Source organism: Gallinula chloropus (genome assembly GCF_964237585.1).
Source record: "Gallinula chloropus genome assembly, chromosome: 28".
Lineage (NCBI taxonomy): Eukaryota > Metazoa > Chordata > Aves > Gruiformes > Rallidae > Gallinula > Gallinula chloropus.
This window is the reverse complement of record NC_140113.1, coordinates 1,846,170-1,869,845: the sequence shown is the minus strand read 5'-3', so window position 1 is coordinate 1,869,845 and position 23,676 is coordinate 1,846,170. Positions and strand designations below refer to the sequence as shown.

The following is a 23,676-nucleotide window of genomic DNA, read 5'->3' as shown; positions in this document are numbered from 1 at the left end:
CCCTGTTTACAGACACAAGGATTTTGGTCTTCACCAGCACTACGATGTTGTTGGCTTGCGTTCAGCTTGTGACTAATTGTAACCCCAGCTCTTTCTTGCTGCACAGCTGCCTCTCAGGGACCATGCTAAGGGATTTTGGAGAAAATGGGATTTTTCTCAATCTGCAAAGCATGCCTGACTTTGGGATTGAGATATAACCCCTGCCAGGGAGGGACATGGCTGTTGCTGGCAGCTTTGGCGAGCGGCTGCCTTCCCTCCAAGGCAGAGACCTCTCCCATCCACACGTGGCTCATCTGAACCAGCTCCTGCTTTGTCACACTGGGGTTTTTTTGCTGTATCTGGGCCTGGAACAGGCTGCCCAGGGATGTGGTTGAGTCACCCTCCCTGGATGTGTTCAGAAAAAGGGCAGGTGAGGTACTGAGGGATCTGGTTTAGCTTAGGACAGGAATAGTTGGACTTGATGATCTTCAAAGGGCTTTTCCAACCTGGTGATTCTGTGATCTTGCATTTGCTGCTCGCTCCTTTGCCTCTTTGCAGAGTTGCTGAGAAGGCCATGGTGTGTTTTGCTCTTCTTAAAAAATTGGGGTTGGTCTGAACTGAAGCTAAGGAGGAAAACTGGAGCTTCATGAGGCGCTGGGAGGGGTTTCAGGGCTTTTGGGGGGCTCGGACCCGCACGTGGGGTGTGGAGGTGGAAGAGTGTGCTTTCCTGTAGAGGGAGAAAGCAAAAAGGTGGGCAATCAAAGCTGGGGCTGAGAGGAAGCCTGATGGTTTGGGTGGTGGTGGACAGGCTCTAAAGGGCTCGGAAAGCACCTGGACGCAGGCAGGGGTGGATGTCCCTCTGCTGAGCCATGCTGGGCTCAGGTTGAAGTGCCATCTGTGCTTGGGTGCTGCCATTACTGAGGGTCTGGATGTGTCCTCAGGGTGGCTCTGGCCAGAAGGACACGTGCCCACGGGGCTTCTGGTGTCCCCCCTTTCTGCGGTTTGGAAGGCTTTGTTGGGTTAAAGGGTGGGTACCAGGAATTCTGTCTGGGAAAGGCAAATCTGCAATTCTGACACTAAATTATGTAAGTAGGACACTTAGAGCCTTAATTTCATGGTACAGCAGCCTCACAAAGCCATTAAAGGGGACAGAAATCCCATGGTTGTTGGTGCCCCAGGGGTGCTGCCGGATGAGCGGGGCTGGAGGAATGTGATGGTGGGAGGTGGGGGGGGAGGTCTGTGCCCTGGCCGGGCAGCGTGGGGTTGCTGGGCTCTCACCACAGTGCTGTTCCCACAGGTGCCTGTGCCAGTCCAGGGCAGGGGGGCCTGGAGCTGCCATGACGACCGGCGACTGCTGTCACCTCCCCGGCTCCCTGTGTGACTGCCCGGGCAGCGCTGCCCTCTCCAAGTCGGTGGAGGACTCGGACATCGGTCGCCCGCAGTATGTCACGCAGGTCACTGCCAAGGATGGGCGGCTCCTCTCCACGGTGATCAAGGCACTGGGTGCACAGAGGTAAGGCTCCTTCAGGGACCAGCCTTGGATGACAGCATCTGGGCTTTTCCCCTCTTTTTCTGTGCCTTTAGGGACCGAGGGGAAACACCAAAGTCTGTGAGGGAGTTTGTCTTGCTAATGCTGAGTGTGAATCCTCATTAGCCAGGTGCTTCCCAGGCCTGTGTGCTCTTTGAACTGGTTCACACTGGTTGCATGTTCTGGTGGGCAAGGACTTGTCTTCATGCAAAGCCCCCAGACCAGTGGCCCCTCCAATGTAAGGTGGCACTGGCGGCATCCCAGTGTGTGCACCTGCCAAGCAGCAGTGAAGGTGGGATGCTGTCCTAGCAAGGGCAGCATGCTGTTCATGGAGGTGATTTAAGGGCTGAAAATGGAGGACAACCCCGATCCACAGATGGTCAGAGAGTAAAGCTGCAGTGTGGGTTTGCAGCCCCAGGGAGAGGAGAGTGTTTGTGCTGCAGGACCTGGGGTGCCTGGCTGTTGCTGGAGGGGACCTGTGGCAGCGTCGCTCTCTCAGGCTCTTCCCCCTGTGACATCTCACCATCTCACCGTGGATTTTGAGCAGCTTGCTGGTAGTGTTGTTCAGTCCAGTGTGAGACTGGCTGTGGTTTGTGTTCAGATCCTCTCTGAGCAGCTCTGAGGGGTTTTGTTCAATGAATTTGGCCGAATGTTGAGGTGTGAGAGCAGCGACTGCAAATGTGGGGGAGAGAAGCAGGAAAACATACACCTTATGTCCCATTTGTAAAGTGCTGCACATGGGACACAACAACCCCATGCAGTGCTACAGGCTGAGGGAGACTGGCTGGAGAGCTGTCAGACAGAGAAGGACCTGGGGGTGCTGGGTGACTGCAGGCTGAATATGACCCAGCAGTGTGCCCAGGGGCCAAGAAAGCCATTGGCATCCTGGCTTGTGTCAGGATTAGTGTGGCCAGTAGGGCTGGGGAGGGGATTGTGCCCCTGGACTGGGCACTGGGGAGGCTGCACCTTGAGTGCTGGGTCCAGTTCTGGGCTCCTCAGCATCAGAAGGACATTGAGGTCCTGGAGCGAGTCCAGAGAAGGGCAACCAGGCTGGGGAAGGGGCTGGAGGGCAAATCCTCTGAGGAGCAGCTGAGGGAGCTGGGGGTGTTGAGCCTGGAGAAGAGGAGGCTGAGGGGAGACCTTCTCCCCACCTCCCCTGCCCTGCCAGGAGGGTGCAGAGAGGTGGGCGATGGTCTCTTCAGCCAGGGGACAGGAGATAGGACAAGGGGCAATGGGCTCAAGCTGCCCCAGGGCAGGGTCAGAGCAGATGGGAGGGAAAAGTTCTTCCCTGGCAGAGTTGTCAGGGCCTAGAACAGGCTGCCCAGGGAGGGGCTGAGTCACCTTCCCTGGGTGTGTTTAAAAAAGGGGAGATGAGGTGCTCAGGGATCTGGTTTAGCACAGGATGGGAATGGTTGGACTTGATGATCTTAAAGGTCTTTTCCAACCTGGTGATTCTGTGAAAACTAGAGCAGAGCTGAGGCAAATGTAATCACAGTGTCTGGCAGGTCAGTAAAGCATGGGGGGAGCTGAGCCTGGTTCTGATGCCAGGTATGGTGGGCCACAAGTTGCTCAGAGCTGTAAAAATTGTGTGGGGAAACTGCCTGGGATTACAGGTTAAAAAAACCTTGGCAGGATTCCTCACAAGAATGTCTTACTGGGACACCAGTTTGTTCCTTTTGGTGGTGGTGGGTTTCAGTCCCATCCTTCCCATCATCCTGTAGCACACTGAAGCTGGGAGCAGCCTGACTGTACCAGGAGGTTGAGTTAGTGACCCAGTCCCTACAGCCTGCTGGAAAACTGTGTTGGTGGGTGTATGGTGTGGGAGGGGGACCAGCCCCCCTCCACACAGGAAGGAAGGGAAATGGAGGCTGATAAGAATTTATTTCTTGCACTGTCAGCAGATTTTTTTTCCTCCTGGGTTGTTTATCAGTGGCCAAGGGTGTATTAATGTGCTGGAAATACAAAACTTCTCAAACAGGAAGAGAGTGGATGAAATGTCTTACAGATGCTTTTCTTACCAAAAAACCAGATGCATGGGAGGGACTGGAGGCTTAGGGGGGTTTTTTGGTCTGCAGACCAAACTGAGAGGAGCTGTTGACTCTGCTGAGGGTGGAGGAGCCTTACAGAGAGACCTGGACAGATTGTAGAGCTGGGCAGTCACCAACAGCAGGGAGATACCAAGGGCAAGTGCTGGATTCTGCCCCTGGGAGGGGCAGCCCTGGCTGCACCCCCAGCCTGGGGGCTCAGGCACTGGAGGCCAGTGGTGCTGAGAGGGATTTGGGGGTCTTGGCTGGCAGCGAGTTACCTGTGAGCCAGCAGTGTGTCCAGGTAGCCAGGAGGGCCAACCCTGTCCTGGGGTGCATCCAGCCCAGCATGGCTGGGCCAGGGAGGGATTGTCCCGCTCTGCCCTGCGCTGGGGCGGCCTCACCCCCAGGCCTGGGGGCAGGTTTGGGTGCTGCAGTCCAAGAGGGGCAGAAAACTGTTGGAGAGTGTCCAGACGATGGGGCTGGGTGTGGAGGGGAAGGCTCCTGAGGAGAGGCTGAAGGCCCTGGGCTTGCTCAGCCTGGAGGAGAGGAGGCTGAGGGGAGACCTCATGGGGTCTGTGGCTTCCTGCTGAGGGGAGTGAAGGGCAGCGCTGATCTCTCTCTGTGGAGCAGGGGTAGAGCCCAAGGGAACAGCATGAAGCTGGGCCAGGGGAGGTTTAGGCTGGGTGTCAGGAAGAGGTTCTGTGCTGAGAGGGGGGTTGTGTGCTGGCACAGGCTCCCCAGGGAAGGGGTCACAGCCCCAAGCTGGTAGCTGAGGGCAAGAAGTGTCTGGACAACCCCCTCAGTGCCCTGTTCTGACTTGGCTGGGCCTGTGTGGAGCCAGGAGTGGGATTTGATGGGCCTTTGATCTGGTCCAGCCTCCTTTCAGAGCAAGGCCACCCTCAAAGATGGGTCAGACTGCTCAAAGCCTTGTCCAGTGCAGTTTTCAATATCTCTGAGGATGGAGTTTCTGCTGCCACCTCTCCACACTCCTGCTGCAGGGATTATCCCAGCTGAAGAAGTCCCCTAAACAAACACATGTGAACGTGAGGAGGGAATAAGGGTCAGTTGTGAGTGGTGGTGTTTGGTGGAGAGAAGGGGATGGTGCACTGAGTGCACATGGCTTCACAGCCCTAAATGTGATGTAAAAGTCCAGCTGGAATAAAACTTGCTGAATATTGAGTTGAAAGTGTTAGAGACCTCCTGTGACTCTGAACTCACTCAAGGACCCTGATGTTCTTTTGTAGGACATTGAGGTCCTGGAGCGAGTCCAGAGAAGGGCAACCAGGCTGGGGAAGGGGCTGGAGGGCAAATCCTCTGAGGAGCAGCTGAGGGAGCTGGGGGTGTTGAGCCTGGAGAAGAGGAGGCTGAGGGGAGACCTTCTCCCCACCTCCCCTGCCCTGCCAGGACGGTGCAGAGAGGTGGGGGATGGTCTCTTCAGCCAGGGGACAGGAGATGGGACAAGGGGCAATGGGCTCAAGCTGCCCCAGGGCAGGGTCAGAGCAGATGGGAGGGGAAAGTTCTTCCCTGGCAGAGTTGTCAGGGCTGGAACAGGCTGCCCAGGGAGGGGCTGAGTCACCTTCCCTGGGTGTGTTTAAAAAAGGGGAGATGAGGTGCTCAGGGATCTGGTTTAGCACAGGATGGGAACGGTTGGACTCGATGATCTTAAAGGTCTTTTCCAACCCTGTGATTCTGTGGTACAGCAGGACAGGAGTCTTAATATCTATTCTAGTGAGCTGACATGTACTTTCTTGCTGGCTCTTCTCTTCCTACCAGCATTTTCCCCCTGCCTGCTCCTTTTCCTTGCGTTGTGTTTCAGTGTCTTGCTCTTGCTTTCTGTGTTGTCTGGTTGTGCAAACCAAAGAGAGGACACACTCCTGCAGTGGAAGATGCAGATGGCTTGTCCTGGCTGTCGTGTTGGGATCCCACAAACGTCTTTTCCAGTCAGGTGTTTGTTTTTAAAGTCAGAATAGCAGCAGAGTGTGAGCTGAGGTGGTGTTGGTGTGGCTTTTGTAGTGCCAGCAGTGTGTGGGAGAAGGTGATTTTGTTTTTCCACAGCCAGGGAGGGAGTGCTGAGCCTCTGCTGCTGTCCTGCATTTCATTCCTGGGTGACCCCAGCGAGCAGCAAACACCCAAGAGATGTACTGAATTGCTGAGCATAGCAAACTTTGGGGTCTACAGCCATTTGAGGTTTCTTGGGGACCACAACACATCCTCATTATGGGCTTGCAGATGTGGCCTCTAGAAGCCCTGTGTCTTCAGCTGCTAGCTGGGATGCCTTTGGACCTCACATGGCACTAGATGTTTAGGGAAGTGGATGATTTTGGAGATGACTGCAGGATAAGATAATGGTGGTGGTTCAGTGTGCAGGGATGCAGATGAAGGACAACAGGTGAGTTGTGTTGGGAGGAAGGAGGTCTTGGGTGGTGGCAGTTATCCTGCAGCAGGCAAATATGGCCCTATGCTTTGGAGAACAGAACAGTCGCTGGTGTGCCTGCATCTGGACGACTGTAGCTCTGGTCCCTGGAGCTCTAAAGGGGTGGATTAGAAATGCAAGAGGTAGAGGAAAGGGTAGTGAAGGTGATCAGAAAGGTGGATGTGTTTCTAAGGCATGGCTCCATAGGCTAGGCCTCTCCTGGACGTGAAGGAGGTGACTGAGCAGGCTCTGATGGAGGTGTAAATCTGGGGGGTGTGGGAAACGTTACCCTTTACAGGACAAGATTTAGGGGGTAGTACACAGAAAAGGAAAGGAAAGGCTCCAGGTGAAAAGAACTTGGCTCTTTGTGCAGCTGGAGAAAGCCCTTGCTATGGGAGGATGCTGGATGCTCTGAGTTTACATAGGTAGAGAAGAAATTACTTTAGCCTGTGATGGAAATTTGTCAGATGAGTATCATCTGATACACTTGAACTAAGGGATGCTGGAGCAGGAGCAGTGATAGTCCACAGCTGGCAATGCCAGGTAGAGGTGTGAGGGAATATCTCAGGAACAAATGGGTGGTCTGAGTGTGATCAGGGGTGCAGACCTCCTGAGGGGAAGGTCACAAGTGTCCCTGAGAGCGTTTCATACTTCCCTTGATGAGCACCTCTGGTTCTGTGAGGTCCCAGGAAGGCAGATCTTGAGCATGATCAAAGAGATTTGATTCTGTGGTTGAAACCTCTGGCCAAGGAGGGGGCAGGACATGGTAGTGGTTGAAGCACCAAGATGTTACTTCAGCCAGTTAAAGGCCTGGCTGCTGCAGAGGGTTCTCCACAGTGGAGTGTGGGCAGGAGGCTGAGTGAGTTGCTGCACCACGATGGGCTTTGTACACTGAGAGCTTTGATGACTGCCTGCCATGAAATGTGTTGTGTCCTCAGGGAGCTGAGCATCCAGAGTCAATGTGGTTGTGTCTCTAGACACTGCTGTTCCTTACACAGTTACTGCTGAGCCCAGGATGTAGAGCAGAGGCGGTGAGAGGGGGTAGGTGATGGGATCAATGTGATCGTGACCACAAGCATCCTGAGTGGCTTCAGGTGACAGGAGGCATGCTGTAACTAGTGATCATCTGGCTGCACTTTGGGCTTCTGCACTGGTATCAGTCCTTTCAGGATTGGTTTTGGGTCTGGTGTCAGCCTCTGCCCACCGCGAGCAGACCTGGGGACTGTGGGATGTGTGCTGCGGTCCCTTCTGTGGCCAGCTGAGCTAGCTGGGCTGACACACCAGCTTCTTGGCTGGTTTTGTGCTCATCAACACACCTTCCAAAACTTACTGCCCTAAAATATCCTGGGCACCCCCACGGTCCTGAGGCAGCAGGTCCCCCTTGCTACAGCAGGGTGCCTTGGGGGGGGGACGCTCTGCCTGCTGTGCATGTGCCCTGCTGGGGCTTGGTGGGAGCAGACCCCTTTCCCCAAGGTGGCTGTGATGTTCTGCCTGTCTGACTGTGGTTTCATTCTGTTTGTCTGCTTCTCCAGTGACGGTCCCATCTGTCGAATCTGTCATGAAGGTGGAAATGGGGAGGGCCTGCTTTCCCCATGTGACTGCACAGGAACACTGGGCACCGTGCACAAGAGCTGCCTGGAAAAGTGGTTATCCTCCTCCAACACAAGTTACTGTGAGCTCTGCCACACAGAATTTGTTGTAGAGAGAAGACCGAGACCTTTGACAGAGGTACTGCTTTCTTCCTGCTTCACTTTGATTTCCTTACCCTTTGAGAGAAATGACCTGCTTGCCCTGCTGTCCTTGTGGTTCTTGCTGTCTCCTCCTCCTCCTCTTCCTCACCATATCTTAGAACAATTGCCTTAGAGAGCTCAAGTCCTTTATCAGACCAAGGGGCGTAGTTTCAGAAATGCAGCAGTGATGTTTGGGGTGGCTCTAACCTGTGAACCCCCCCGTGCTCCTCCCAGGGAAGGCTGAAGGGCTGCAGGGAACACTGTGCTTGTAGGTAGGATTCAGTGGACAGTCACTGACTTGACAGCCCTGGATGGGAGGAGGCTTCAGGCTCTGGTGCTAACCCAAACCACGTATTTACCAAGTGATTTGTGTGAGAGTGTTACAGTGGTGGTTAGTGCTCAGTCTTACTGCTTTTTTCCCAGCTGCTAAAACATAAAATATGGCTATTTTTTTGACCAAAACCTCTCAGATGGATGTTTCAGAGGCTGAAAAGCACTGCTTTAAGACACTTGGGAAGGGCTGTGTCTTGGCTTTGAGGAGATGCCGCAGGCAACGACGAGCATGCTGGGGCTGACACGGGCTGGGCTGTTTGAGTGCAGGTTTCAGATGCTTTGGGTTAAGAGGCAGTGAAGTGTTCATGCACAGATCCAAACATGTGGAAGAGTGTTTACAGAATCACAGAATCCCCAGGTTGGAAAAGACCTTTAAGATCATCGAGTCCAACCGTTCCCGTCCTGTGCTAAACCAGATCCCTGAGCACCTCATCTACCCTTTTTTAAACACCCCCAGGGAAGGGGACTCAGCCCCTCCCTGGGCAGCCTGTTCCAGCCCTGACAACTCTGCCAAGGAAGAACTTTTCCCTCCCATCTGCTCTGACCCTGCCCTGGGGCAGCTTGAGCCCATTGCCCCTTGTCCCATCTCCTGTCCCCTGGCTGAAGAGACCATCGCCCACCTCTCTGCACCCTCCTGGCAGGGCAGGGGAGGTGGGGAGAAGGTCTCCCCTCAGCCTCCTCTTCTCCAGGCTCAACACCCTCAGCTCCCTCAGCTGCTCCTCAGAGGATTTGCCCTCCAGCCCCTTCCCCAGCCTGGTTGCCCTTCTCTGGACTCGCTCCAGGACCTCAATGTCCTTCTGATGGTGAGGAGCCCAGAACTGGACCCAGCACTCGAGGTGCAGCCTCCCCAATGTAGGAGTTTAGCCGTAGCTCACAGATGCTGCAGCACCTCATAACGAGTGCAGGTTTAGCAAACTGTACTTGAAGAAAAGCTTGAAGGCCCCAGCATGTGTTGGAAGAGTTTTCCCTCAGATGCCTCAGACAAGCTGGGGGATCTTGTGGGGACAGTGTGACAGGGAAGGCGTGGGTGCTCTGCACACCTTTGTGTCTGTACACCAAGGAGGATGAGTGAGCAGGCCAGGTCTGCCTGTGGTCCAGTCTAATCTCATCCCTGCACCAGCTTGGGCTGAAACTCCTCACCAAACCCTCTTGAGAAGTGACATCCCCAAGATGTCCATGTGCTTCTGAGAAGAGGGCTAGGAGAGGATGCAGCTGCTTAGTCATGTAAAGATGACACAGTTCCCCCAGCTTTCTTATCTGGGAAGTTCTCTGCTCCTTTGTTGCGGGAAGGGGTGAGCAGTGTTCTGAAACTTTTGGGGAAGTGATGCTCGTGGGTGAACGTGCTGTTCAGTAGCACTGGGGAAAAAACTTGATGTTCAGGTAAAACTGGGAAGTCAAAATAGAACTTTGTGGGCAGAGGAGGATGGTAACGATGTGGGAGTGTGCTTTATGGCAGTGCTGATGATGAAAGGGTCTCTGCTGGGTGGGAAAGGCTAGCCAGGCATCCTAGCTCTCTTCTGCTGCCACTTGGCCACTGTGAAACCCACATGGGAGGATTTGGTGATGTCCTACCTGCTGATACTGGTCCTCATGGGAGGAAGCTCCTGCTGTTTGCTGTGCCCTACCTTTGCAGCTCTGGAGAGACTTAGAGCTGCTCACAGCAGCTGCCGTGGTCACTGCTCAGTGCGCTGCTCTCCATGGGAAAGACCACCAGCCCCAAGGAGTACCAGCCCCAAGGAGTACCAGCCCCAAGGAGTACCAGCCCTGTGCATGCTTGGAGAGCCTGTGGAAGGAAAGGAGCCTGAGAGCTGAGGGTGGACTGGAGGAGGAGTTGTGGTGGGTGCTGTGGGCAGGCTGCAGTGCTTCTGCGGAAGCTGCAGGAAGTTCTTGGAAGTCAGGAAATGCCACAACCAAAATTGCCTTAATTTTTACTTCTCTTTCTTGTATCTGCAGTGCAGCAGGGTCTTCACATGGTCACAGTGTTTCCCAAGATCAGCACATGGGTGAAAGATGCCCACCTGTGTTTATCTGGCTGTTTGCTCTTGTATCCCTGCCCCCTCCCCGGGGGCTTCTCGGGGTGCTGAGCACCTCACAACCAGTGGCTTCATTTTGCAGCCTACTTTAGGGAGGGAAGACATCCTTCAGCATGGATTAAAGAGAATTTTTGAATAGAACTGGATTTGTAATTTCTTTAAGCAGCCATTTGTTTATGTTTTGGCCTGTTCAGTGTAAAAATAGCAACAGCATTTGCTGCCAGTGTGCCCGATCCCTGAACCAGGAGTGGGGGACCAGCTCTGGCAGCCACATGGGTGCAGGCAGGATCTCTCCTGTGGTTCAGCCTAGTTCAGTTATATTTTAACTAAGCAGCTGGTTGAAAGCTAAAAAAGAACCCCCCCAAAAGGCTTTTGTTAACTATTTGGCTGTGAGATTGATGGGCTGAGTGCTTTTTTTGGGAGCGTGTTTTGAACTGCTGCAGGTGAAGACAGCTGAACTCCAGTCCTGGGTGCCTGGGGAAGGGCTGTGGGGCTGCAGGACACTGTGCAAGGGCACAGTGGCTTCTGCCTGGCTTTCTGAAGTGGCCTCTGGTAGAAGAGTGGGCTGGTGATGGGCTGGGGCCCTCGAGCAAGGAGCATGTCCCCAGCAGAGGAGGAGATGACCAAGCCTTGGGACGCTTGTGAGCAGTTTTCCCTTCATCACTGTTAAAGTAACCTGCATCCCTGTGTTTACAGGGAAGTGACTGGCATTCCCAAGGCTCCAGCTAGCATGGCTGGTGCAGCTGGCAGTGCAGAACACACCTTTCTGTGTCACCCAGACTGCAGCAGCGGGTGTCTGGATGCAGAGTTCAGCCTGTAACGTGCAGTGCATCCAGCCTGCCTGGGATGGGTACTTTCTTCTGCTACCATTAAGCACAGACCATGCCCAGTGGGTGCCTAGGATTCATTCTCAGGACCTGTCTGTATCTTTGCTGCCCAGACTGTTGGAGGAAGAGGAGTGTGGCCTTTGGAAACAGAGCTGCTTTCTCCTGGGCCACAGATAGTCACGCAGATCTCTAAGGAGGGTTTGGATTATTTGCCCTAACGTTTTCCTAGTTAGGTTTCCCTCAGCCCATCCTTGTTCCTTAGAGTCCTGTGGTCCACAGGGAGAAGGAGAGGTCTCTTGTGACTTCTGCCTCCTCAGACACCTGAGTTAGGAGGTGCTTGTCTGGAGGTGCCTGTCTTTCTCTGCCAGTGAGAGAACCAGGGTTTCAGGCAGCTGGTGTACAAGACCAAATATCCCTTCCATGTGAGCTCCTTCCTTTGGTCTGCAACGAAACCCATCACAAACCTGTTTTCTGTTACCAAGTGCTCTCCCCACTGAAGATGCTTTGTCCCCTGGGACTTCAGGAAAAGCTGTGTGGCCTGGGACATTGGGGGCTGTGTTGGATGCACTGTGTGTTTCTAGCAAGCTTTATCTAGAGCGATGCTGTGGCTTTGTTTCTGCATCCACAAGCAAGCATGGCCCTTCTGCTCCTGGTCTTCTCCCTGGCTGCAGCTGCTGCCCACACAGTGAGGTGGGAGCACGGGCAGTCCCCAAGCCCACTGCTGCTCTCCTGCCCTCTGCTCTCCCAGCATCCCCACGATACTGTGGCCACTGGGCTTTGGTGCTTTGCTGTGGCACTGCCCTCTCCCTTCTCTTTTCCAACTCGAACCTATGGTTAGTTTTGTCTCCTTGGGGTGTTTCTAAATGGCTTTAAGAGAAACACCACCTCCACTCCCTGCAGACTCCCCACCTCCAGCCTTGGTTTCCCATCTCCTCTGGCTCTGCAGTTGGACAGGTGTCAGGCAGTCGGCACCGTGGGTCTGTGCTGAGCAGCTGAGGTCTCTGTGTGGAAATGCCTCAGGCTGGCAGCTTGGGCCTGTTTGATGCCAGCAGGACGTCAGTCCCTGTTAAAGAGGAAGGATGTTTTCTTGTCCATTCATGGTGTAAACCCCAGGGAGAGGAACCACGGGGTTACAGGACTGTCAGAGGGGGTGGTGCTGAGGTCAAGGCTCCTCTGGCTTTGCTGAAATCAACGGGATGTCAAAAGCCACCATATCTTGGTGGTGAAAGCTAATGAGTATTAGGCATGGCTTGTTCATAACGCTTCCCCAAGTGTCTAATACCCCTTCTAAAACAGGGCTCATCTGGGACAGCTCACTGCTCCTGAAAATGGTTTTTCCAGGGAATCAGTCACCATCAGAGCAGTTGAGCCAGGTGCTTTGTTGCCACGTTTCTGGCCTTGCCAGCAGGTCTTGTGGTGGAGTCCCAGGAACGTCCTGCTTCTGTGTCTTCAATGCTGGCACTTTGCTCTGCTGTGTGTGTTGAGGTGCTGTATTTAAAACCAGCAGTGTTAGTAATCATAGAATCATAGAATCCCAGCCTGGTCTGGGTTGAAAGGGCCACCAAGGGTCACAGAGCTCCAACCCCCCTGCCACAGGCAGGGCCACCAACCTCCAGGCCTGGAGCTACACAAGGTTGCCCAGGGCCCCATCCAACCTGGCCTTGAACATCCCCAGGGATGGGGCATCCACCCCCTCTCTGGGCAGCCCCTTCCAGCCCCTCACCACTCTCTCTGTAAAAAACTTCCCCCTAAAATCTAATTTAAACTTTCCCTCCTTCAGCTTTAACCCATCTCTCTTGTCCTGCCATTATCTACCCTTCTAACAAGCTGATTTCCCTCCTGTTTATAATACCTGTGTGTCCCTCTGCAAAGCAGCTCCTCCAAGGAATCATCCTGTACCAGAGCCTGCCAGGTTTTTGTTCCTCCTGTTTTCTTTATTATGCACTTTGGATTAAAAGATGCTTATTTTTCACTGACTGCTAATATTTCTGGTTCCCTTCAGCTGGATATTTTATATAGGTCAGAGGATTTTTTTTCTCTCCTATGAGTAGTTTCCTGCCACAAAGTGTGTTTGAAATTCTGAGAGCTGTTTGCTTGGCTGGTTGTCTCACTGGGCTACAGGACACCTCCCATGGACCTGCCACATGCAGTCACACTGCTCTTTCCCTCTGGTCTCCTGTACCCCCTTAGCAGTGGGAGATGTTGTGGGGGTCCTACAGAGAGAGGGTTGCAGGAGCAATGGGGATATTCTCAGTTCTCCTGTGTGTGTTGATAGAGAAAGACATTTTGCCTCTGTGCACAGCGTGGTGATCGCTGCCCCCCCTGCCCCCCATCTGGCTCAGAGAACTGAGATGTGATGTAAACTCTCCCCCACCCTTCCTCCAGCCTTATCTTCCTTGCAGACAGACTTTTTTTCTTCACTTTCCATGAATTCCTCTGCTGACCTCACTGCATCGGTCTCTGTCTCATCTGTGCTCCTCTACCCCCTTCCCCAGCTTGTCTCTCCTGTCTCTGCACAAGCCTGTGTTAGACTCCTGCATCTTCCTGAAGCCCAGCTTGCTCTTGGCTCCAGCTGAGCCCCATTCTTCTCTCATCTTCTCCTTTCTCTCTTTGCTTGCATTTGCTGCCTGGAGATGCCCTTCTCAGGTCTCAGCCTTGGTCCTCTCAGTCTCTCTCTCTGCAGTCCCTCACACTGCTCCATAGATCTGGAATGGTCTGTCTGTGGCCACAACTGGAAAAACATCATCCCTGCACTCTTGGGGCTTGTCAGCATGAGCCTCTTCCTTACATGTCCATCTTCACCACCTTGTCCAGCCCTGAGGATCTGGAGGAGCTGCTGCCTGTGGGTTTCTCTGAGGTGCAGCTGCTGGCAGTGCCTTGAAGTCATATTTGTGCATGTTGTGACATTTCTTGTGGTGACACCGACCTCAGGAGCACCTGCTGCTGTGTAGGAAAATGTCTGAGTGACCTGCAGTGCTTCTGGGGTCAGTTCCTCTCCTGTCCACCCAGTGCCCTGGGCTTCCCCTGTGCCTGGAGCCAGGCTGTGTGCATCAGAAAGGCTCTGGTGCCCCTACAAGAAGACATCCAGCTCGTAGAGGCTTGTGGAGCATCCATGGCCAGTGGTTGCACAGCAGAGAGAAGAGGATGAGTAAGGGCAACTTTGCTCTGCAGTGTTTAACTTTTCAGCTTGCAGGGCTAGGGGCATCTCTGGGCTTTGGCTTCCTGGACTCTGGGTACTCCAGGGGAAAGCATTCCCCTCCACCTCAGTGAGGGAAACAGGATCATCCTCCTGGGGCTGCCCGTGGAGTTTGATGGCCTGCAAGGAATGCTTGGTGGATGCCCAGAGAAGAAGCACAGTGGTCCCTCTTCTGAAGCTGCATTTTTTTGATGCAACGTGTTTCTTAGGGCAGGGACAGAGCTGATTGTGCTGCTGTGAGTCAGGGTCATGTTTTTCTTGTGTAGCCAGGCCCCAGGTCAGGAGCAAAAGGAAAATCACCAGGTGCCTGAGCAGCCCCAGGCTGCAGCTCTTAGGTGGATGGAAAGGCCATGGGATGCTCTAGAATGTAGCTGGTGTTGCACAGCTGAATAGAATCATAGAATGGCCTGGGTTGGAAGGGACCCCAAGGATCACAGAGCTCCAACCCCCTGCCACAGGCCTGGAGCTACACAAGGTTGCCCAGGGCCCCATCCAACCTGGCCTTGAATACCTCCAGGGACGGGGAATCCACTATTTCTCTGGACAGCCTGTTCCAGCCCCTCACCACTCTTTCTGTAAAGAACTTCCCCCTAATATCTAATCTAAACCTTCCCTCCTTCAGCTTTAGTCCATTCCCCCTTGTCCTGCCATTATCTGCTCTTTTAAAAAGTTGATTCCCCTCCTGTTTCTCTGCTCCCTCCAGGGACTGGGAGGCTGCAGTGAGGTCCCCCCACAGCCTTCTCTTCTCCAGGCTGAACAAGCCCAGCTCCCTCAGCCTCTCTTTGTAGGGCAGGTGCTCCAGCCCTCTGAGCATCCTTGTGGCTCCTCTGAACCCTCTCCAACAGTTCCACATCCTTCTTGTATTGGGGGCCCCAGCTCTGGCCACAGGACTCCAGCTGGGGCCTCAGGAGAGCAGAGGGACAATCCCCTCCCTGTCCCTGCTGCCACCCCTCTGCTGATGGAGCCCAGGATACCATTGGCCTTACGAGTTGCAAGAGCCACTGCTGGCTCATGTTAAGTTTCTCATCCACCACAATCCCCAAGTCCTTCTCAGCAGGGCTGCTCTCCAGGAGCTCCTCTCCCAGTCTGTATCTGTGTCTGGGATTCTTCCTGCCCAAGTGCAGCACCTGACACTTGGCAGTGTTGAACCTCACCAGGTTCCCCCGGTCCCATCTTTCCAGCCTGCCAAGATCCCTCTGGATGGCTTCCTTCCCTTCTGGGGTGTGGACCACCCCACTCAGCTTGGTGTCATCCGCAAACTTGCTGAGGGTGCAATACTCCTCTTGTTGCTGCAGGTTGTGTCTGGCCGGAGCTGTGAAGCACGTGGGGAGCTCTGGCAGGGTGAGCTGGTGAGCGTGGCAGATCATCCTGGTCCTCAACAGTGCTCAGCAGAGCAAGTGGTCCTGCTGCAAGGCTGGGAGAGACCTGAGGACATGCTGGCCTTCCAGTGTGGTGACTCTCAGTACAGTGAGATCAGTGCTGGTCCCACCAGCGCTGGGTCTGCCCTGTCACTGTGTTTGGCAGGGGATGAACGCTGCCCGTGTGTGTTGTGTGAAAGGAGCTCCCAGCCCTGCATGCTTTGCAGGGCAAGGCAAGTGAGCTGGGAAAAGCACTGGGAGCTTCTCCTAAAGCACCCACTGGTAACCACTTTGGAAGGCTGCAGGGTGCTGAGCACTGCTGGGTGGGTTCCTCATCAGTCTGTGCCCTGTGGTCCCAGGTGGCAGAACACAGCGCAGCTCAGCAGCCTCCAGACTAGGAGCTGCTGGTGTGGATGGACTGGGAGGGCACCCTGTTAGACTGTGAGCTCTGCTTCTGCTTCCACTAGAGCTGATGATGCCCTGGTGCCTTTTTCTGCACACTCTCCTCCTGCCCTCCATCACCTGGGGCTCTCACTGGTTTCACGGGCACTGCAGCACCCAAAGCTCAGATCCTCATCCTCTCAGAGCCCTGCCATGGGTCCAAGGATCACAGAATCACAGGGGTTGGAAGGGACCTCCAGAGCCCATCAGGTCCAACCCCCTGCCAAAGCAGCTCCCCAGGACAGGTCACACAGGTCGGTGTCCAGACGGGGCTGGAATCTCTCCAGAGAAGGAGACTCCACACCCCCTGGGCAGCCTGTCCCAGGGCTCCCTCACCCTCACTGGGGAAAATTTCTTCCCCAGATTGGTGCAGAACTCCCTGTGCTCCAGCTTGAGGCCATTGCCCCTTGTCCTGTCCCCACAGACACTGAAAAGGGGCTGCCCATTCCCCCTGCATCCCATACTGAAGATATTTATAAACAATAAGGTCCCCCCTTAGTCTTCTTTTCTCCAGGCTGAACAGCCCCAGCTCACTCAGCCTTTCCTCACAGGGGAGATGCTCCAGGCCCTTCATCATCTCTGTCCCTCCTCTGGACTCTCTCCAGGAGATCCCTGTCTCTTTTATCCCAGGGAGCCCAGAACTGGGCACAACACTCCAGGAGGGGCCTGGAGCTCCCTTCCACAATCCTGCTGATCCCAACAGCACGAATATCTGTGAGAACCTCAAGATCATGCTGGAGGACAAAGAAACACAGTTGTACCTGGCATAACTCTTGTTGCACAAGGAGAGGTGGTTTTCAGCAGGGAGGTCTGGGACCCTGCTGGCAGCCAGCTCCACTGCTTTCCCTTTAGCCTCACACATGAATGCAGCATGGAAGAAATTGGTTTTGGACTTGGCCTGGAAGAAGACCAAGCTGTGCTTTTGTTGCTTTCCTGTGTTTACTTGATCATTTTTCTTATAAAAACTGTTTAATCTGACCAACTGCTTTTTGGATGGTTTGCAAGGTTTATTTTAAGTCCCGTATGGACTCCAGTGCTGTTGTGCCAGAACCCTGCGCCCTTAGGGTGCCTTATTGTATTCCTCTTTTACTGTGTCAGTGCATATTGGCAAAAGAACTCAACTACTTCAAAAGGAAATTAATTTGCTTCCTGCCTTTACATGTTTGGCTCCCATCTTGGGGAGGAAGAAAGAGTTTCAAAGGTCACAAGGACTATAAATAGAGTAAGATGCAGTAAAACACCTATCTGCCTTCAGTCCCTGAGTTTCTTGTTGTAGGAGGGTAAAGAATGACCCAAGGTGTCCTCTTCCAGGGGCCAGGGTGCTCTGGGATTGCTGCAGAGGGATGTTGGTGCAGCTGAGGTAACTTGGCGCTCACCTGGGTGTGGTGTAGCAGGGACAGCCCTGTGCTGGTGGTGTAGGGAAGGCCATGGCCAGGGGTTCAAGTGATGCCAATCGGCTGTTTGCAGGAGCTGCTTTGCTATGTACAAGATTTGCTGTCCACCCTTGCTTCCTCTTAGGGTTGCTGAGGACTGTGTGTGTGGTCCTTATCTTCCCCACGCAGCTCCTCTCCACTAATCTCCTCTGCAGAGCCACATGAGGGGTGACTGGCAGGTCTGCCTCCCTTCTCCCAGCCCCTCCTGACCAAACCACAGTTGTGGCTGCTCTCAAGTTTCTTTCTGGCTGACTAGCCATCAAGTCGTGCTCAGAAGGGCTTTCAAAATGCTTGTCACTTGTCCTCTGTTATTGCAGGAGCATCACTCGCTCTCCAGATCTGTCCACACTCTACAGTAGCTTCACTTGTTCTTGCTCTGTTTGGGTCTCTCAGGTGCTTCAGGTCACATCTCTAACATACCTTGCTTATCAGTCCTCCCAGCTGAAATTCCTGGCCAGGTTCTTTATCTGTGGCTGCAGCATCCTCTCCTCCGTTGTTCCGTGTCCCTCACAGGGGTCTACAGAGCACGCTGCTACCGTGGCTCTGACCATCCCAGCCCACCCAGATTTGCCATTTCCCCTTTCTCTTTCTCTTTTGGGATAGTGTGGCAAGCTTTTGGTGGTGGGGTACTGCAGGGCTGGCTTCTGCAAGGAGCAGCTAGAAGCTTCCCCCAGGTCTGGGCTCAAAGCTGGACCTGCTGCTGACTGAGGCTGATCCCATCAGCAATGGTCACAGCGCCTCTGGAGGAACATATTTAAGGATAAAAATTCACATTTTACCATTGTGGAGCCTTGGATGTGTTTCTACTGAACCTCAGCACAAGATTTGTGAGAGCTTTACTAAGCCAGGCTTTACTAGACTGACCTCCATCTGCCTGCTGGCTGCTGCCTGCTCAACACCCAGCAGCTCCTGTGTCACTCCTGCCTTCCCCCACACGTATTCTTTGTCTCTTCCCCTTCCCTTGCTGGTTGTAAGTCATGTGCTTGGGGCTCTCTGGCTCTGGTTTGGGGAAGGTTTGTGTGAGTTACACATACGTATGAGGTACAGATGGGCTGCAGAGAGCACACAAGAGCTTCCCAGCACAGCAGTCCTGTTTCACTACCACCCTGCTGACTAATGCCCTCCCCCTGTTCCTTCCTGCAGTGGCTGAAGGATCCCGGTCCCCGCAATGAGAAGAGGACCCTTTTCTGTGACATGGTGTGTTTCCTGTTCATTACTCCCCTGGCAGCGATCTCTGGCTGGCTGTGCCTGCGAGGAGCCCAGGACCATTTGCAGTTCAACAGCCGCCTGGAGGCCATCGGACTCATAGCACTAACGATAGCACTTTTCACAATCTACGTCCTCTGGACGCTGGTAAGTGTCTGCTGCTCAGGACCTTGTCTCTGTTCCAAAAGGGGAGCTGGAAATACCAGCCCCAGCACCTTGGTGCAGCTGGCTGCTCCTGACTCCTCTTGGGAGAAATCCTTGGGCTCCTTCTCTTGAGTCTCTAATTACCTTCACGTGGCAGCTGCTGAAGCTGCTGCTGAGGATGAGGATCGCTTCCTGCTCATCTGCTTCCCAGCTTGGCATGGGAGCTGTGTTCCCCAGGCTGGGAGGTGCCCGGGCTCAGGCGTGCCTGAGCGTGGCAGGGGCTGGGGACAGGCAGTGGTCCAGCTGTTGTGCCTGTTCCTGTTGTGGAGAAGAAGGATGAACTTGGTGCACGGGTGGTAGAGGAAAAAGAAAATCTGGAGAATGTTTGACCCCTAAACAGCCTGCCCTCACATCCCCCCCCTTCCTTTGTGCTCCCCAGCACAGGCTGGCTGTGCCTGAAGGAGGTGCAGGCTGGGGGTCTCTGTGGCCCACAGCTAGACAAATTCCTACCCATTTGTTTTAAGGTGTCAGTAGCAGGGTGTGTGAGAAACACTCTAGCCCTGGAGAGACTTCTCTCTCACAGCAAGCTCTTGGGCTCAAGCTCTGAGCCAAGGCTGGGTAGTCAGCCTGCTCTGGCTTTACAGCTGCACTGTTGGGGTAGGAGGCACAGGGGATCACTGGGAATTTGCCATTGACACTGGGTGTTGGTCTGTGCTGGGAAAGTTTCCTGCTGATGCCTCACTTTGCATCTTTTTGGACGTGCTGACTTAGGCAGGCAGGGGCTTGCACCTTGGAGTGAGTCCAGAGGAGCAGGAAAGCAGATGTGAGTTTGCTGTGGGGCACATCTGTGCTGCTCCTGGCTGAGAGCCCACAGGAGCAGCTGGGCTGGGGAGCAGCTCCCTGCCCTGGCCCTCCCCAAGCCCTCGGGGCTCCCCTGCCCCTGGCTCTGGTTCCATTCAGCTCTGCCATGTTCCTAGTAGGTTTTTGGGTTTGGATCTTCACCTGGCTCTCTCCTTCAGACCCTGTGTGTGCTTGTGCCCCATTGATTCCCTTTTCCAGCTGCTTGCATGGATGCACCGTTTTTGGGGAGGGAAGAAGTGCAGTTGCTGAAGGAGAAATAGCAGGACCCCAAAAAGCTGGCAGTTCTGTGGGCATGGAAACACCAGAGCCTGTGTCCCTGCCCTTTTGTGCTGTGATCTCAATTAGCAGCTTTCCCTGGGGTTAGGACATTCCTTCCAACTCTCCCCCACAGATTTGGGTGCTGGTGGGGGGTGGTGGTGGTGGTGGTGAGCTGGTGCTGCAGCCTTGGCTCTGGGGCATCCCTGCAGGGAGAGTGCTGGGCAGCAATTGCAGGGTACAGGGAGCTGTTGAGGAAAGTCCACAGGAGCATAAAGCTCCTTTCTGCAGATCCCCAAGCTAAAATTGGAAACCTGAAGAGGAGCTACTTCCATCTTCTCTGTCCTGGCCCTGGGCTGGAGGAGCTGGAAATCTGGAAGAAGCTCAAAAATACTGGGTGCTGTTGCTTGTGGAATACCAAAGCCCTGGTGCCAGGGCTTTGGTATTCCACAAGCAACAGCACCCAGTATTTTTGAGTTCTGCTGTTCTTCACGTTGCCTCAGGCAGAGAGAGGTGTTAGGTATCAATTCACATTGACCACAAGCAACCCCCAATCTTCAGAGCTGCCGTGGCCTGTGCGGCACCCAGGGCTGTCAGGCGGCTGAGGGCGATGGCTGTGAGCACCCTGAGCGCTGCCAGCCCAAGGTTGCAGCTCCTTCCTGGGAAGGAGGAGCTTTCCTGAAGGTTTGCACCATTAGATGCATCCACACTCTATCTCTGGAAGCTGCCAGGTGCCTTTGCTGCTCCTTTATCCACAAACCACCTCATTCCCATGGCTGTCCCTCTGCAACAGGAACACGGGGAGGACACAGACCCAAAACCTGAGTCACCTCAGGGCAGTGGCACAGCTCTGTTTCCCATAGAAGGTGTCTGTGACCTACCCAAAAATAATGGGAATACTGACTTTCCCATCTCAGGTACACTTCCCAGTGCTTCCCAGCTAGATGCTTCCTGAGCTTTTACCAAGGGCAGGAGTTTGGTTTTGATGAGCTGACCGACTGAATTCGGTATTTTATTTTCTTGATCACCATTTCTGGGAAAATAAATAGGAGGGAACTATGGTTTTATTCCTGAAGAAGTTCTGGAAGAGTTAAGGGATCAGCAGGAACTGTGGGGAAATCGGTAGCAGCCTTAGGGATTGCAGAAGGGCAGCAGTGAGGAGGCCAGCCCAGGGGGAAGCACAGCTCGAAGCTCCCCTAGCAGGGCTGCTCTGAAACTGCACGGCCAGTCCCACCGCTGGGCCAGCTCCTCCCCAGCCTTCCCATCCTCTCCTTCTGCATGGACAAGCCTCCCAGGCCACAGGGTTGTCAGGAGAAAAGAGTGACTGAGGTGCTGTTGTTGCAGAGGAGAGGAGGCTTTGGAGAAGGGCTGAGCAGATCTGTGAGGTGGGAGGAGGCTGCTTGGGTTCAGTCCTGTTGAGAGTGTCTGGTTTTGCTGGGGGAAGGGGCAAGGTGTGGTTTGGCCCCTCCCCATCTCCCCAGCCCAGTACCAGCCCCAGCTGAGCGAGCAGTGCCTCTCTGCCCTGGGGCCCAGAGAGCCCCCTTGGCTGTGCCACACTTGGCCTCGTGTGACCAGGAAATAACTGTGGGTGTGGGGTGTGGAGCGTCCCCCCCAACCAGCTCAACTCTCTCCCTTGGCCAGGGGGTTTTGGTGAGGAATCTGCAGAGGGCGGATGGGTGGCAGCAACCCCTCTACAGGGTGATGGGCTGTTGGTAACAGACGGACCCCTTCTCGCCCACCAGGTCTCGTTCCGCTACCACTGCCAGCTCTACTCAGAGTGGCGAAGGACCAACCAGAAAGTCCGCTTGATGATCCCGGCCTCGCGGAGCCCTCACCCCCTGCCCCACTCCCTCCTCTCCGCCAAGCTCATGAAGAAGACCGCGGATGAAACCACCGTCTGAGCCCTCCCTTGGCCACGGCCCCTGCACGGCGCCGGGGCGGGCGCAGCCCTTCGGAGCCCGTGGAAGCCAAGAGGGGTCGGGTGCCCCCCTGCGCGGGCAGCTGCGGAGGCACTGGAAGGCAGTCGTCCCACCCGGAGGGACTCGTGTCATCAGCACGTACTTTATGCTATGGCAAACAGACAGATAATCAACACCTGCCCTGTACAGTGGCCTGAGAGAGCCAGATGGCAGAATCCTCCTGTCTGCAGGGACACTTTCCTATAACTAAATACCATATGTGGAAAAATATCGCCCTATATATATATATATATATCTATATATAATATTATTTTTTAATGGCCATGCATATTGTGTTTCAGCCCTTTTGTGTTGATGTTCTAAGCTTCAGTCTAGAAGCTGGCAGCCTGATCTCATTCAGAGGTTAAATCTATGCCTTTTCTCCAGGTGAGCATACAAAGACCACTTCTCATCGACCGTTCTTGAAAGGCCCCTTCTCCTTTGCACTAAATTGGTTTTGATAATACTGCAGCAGCCTTTCCCTTTACTCTTTGGTCTCTTTCGTGGTGTTTCTGTCCTTTCTAGAAAAGTTGTGTGTTTTTAATAACTATCATAATCCCCGAAGGAGTAAAATGACGTGATACTGAATGGAGACATTTTGTATTGTAAAGTACTGTAATTTTGAGAATTTCAAAAGAAGTTTCAAAATGAGAAAATCTTTTCCTGTGCAGATGTGATCTCACAAGAGGCTTTCCTTGCAGGTCCTGGCTCAGCCCAGGGCTCGGATGCGCTCAGCTCCTGGTACGTTTGGCAGAGGTAGATGGAGGATCTGAGGGTGGGAAGCGATGGCCTCTACTAGCTAAACCCACCGTTGCCTTTTGCTGTTAAAAGATTCAGAAGGGAGCTTTCCTGGCACCAAAAGGTGAGAGCTGGAGTCTGTTTGCTGATGTCCTTTCACCATCTTGAGGCTGGACCTCTCCTGTCAGTAGCACACATCCCTTACAGGACAGACCCTGCTCTGCGGCTGCTCGGCAGGACACGGGTGGTCTCGGGGGGTCTCTGGGGGTCTTGGTTGTCCCTGCGCTTCATTTGCACTTTGCAGTGACTCAGCTCTCCCCTGAGAGCGCTGCCTGTTCCCTGTCTGCTGGTGCAACCCCCGAGTTTGGTGGTTCCCAGGGAGCGGCTCTGGGTCCCACAGGGCCAGCGCTTCCCTTCCTCCTCTGTCCTCTGCTTCCAGCACATCCAGCTAACCAAGCCCTCTGTTAACAAGCACCCAATCTGCCAAGGGTCTCCCCAAGTCTGGGTTTGGTCCCTGCCTCACTACTGCCTCCCCACGCTGCTGGATGATGCCTGTGCCTGGTGCTGTGCTTCCCTGAGCCCCACGAGTGGAGCGGGCTGTCAGGACCCTGGCATCAGCACTGCTCTGCTCAGTGCTTCAGTGTGCAGCTGCTTGGTCTGAGCCTGGGCTCACTCCTCCATTGGTGAGGGTAGCAGCAGGGAGGAGGCAGGCTCTGAGGTCCTCGCAGTGAGGGGTGGTAGCTGCACACAACATCCCTCCAATCCTGGGCTCAACCCAAGCGGATCAGTCCGGTGTCCTGAGATCCAGACCTCTCCTTTCTTGAATTCACAGCACCCTGTGCCATCTTCCTTCTGGCCAGTTGCAGCAAGGATGCTTTTCCTTGCATGTCCTCTGCTCCCTGACCCAAGGCTGGAAGTCACTGGTGGCGTGGGCAGCAGAGGCTGGATTCCTGTCTCTCCCAGCAGGATTGCTCCAGCCCTGGAGCCTGGTCTGTGTCTGCTTCTCTCCATCTCCTGTCCCAGGTTTCTCATGCAACTCGGCAATGCCCTGGTGCATCTTGCAGCAGCCTCTCTCTGCCCAGCCACAGGCTGGTCCGAGCTGGTCTCTGATCAGGGGGTGACTGTCTTCTGCCACAGCCTGGCTGTGCAGCTCTGCTCCCCTCTGTGTCATCCTCCCTGCCTGTCTCTCCCCTTCCTCTGTGTACCCATGGGCACC

The 23,676-nt window shown here is 54.3% G+C and overlaps 1 protein-coding gene across 1 annotated transcript; it reads left to right on the top strand.

The window, feature by feature from the left end:
- Positions 1-1,316: 1,316 nt before the first annotated feature.
- MARCHF2 (membrane associated ring-CH-type finger 2) lies at positions 1,317-22,011 on the top strand (the record flags this gene model as incomplete). The annotated part of the gene is made up of 4 exons (XM_084276493.1): positions 1,317-1,492; positions 7,480-7,675; positions 18,442-18,651; positions 21,507-22,011. The coding sequence occupies 4 exons, from the start codon at positions 1,317-1,319 to the stop codon at positions 21,663-21,665; spliced, it is 741 nt and encodes a 246-aa protein (XP_084132619.1). The 3' UTR covers positions 21,666-22,011.
- Positions 22,012-23,676: the final 1,665 nt, after the last annotated feature.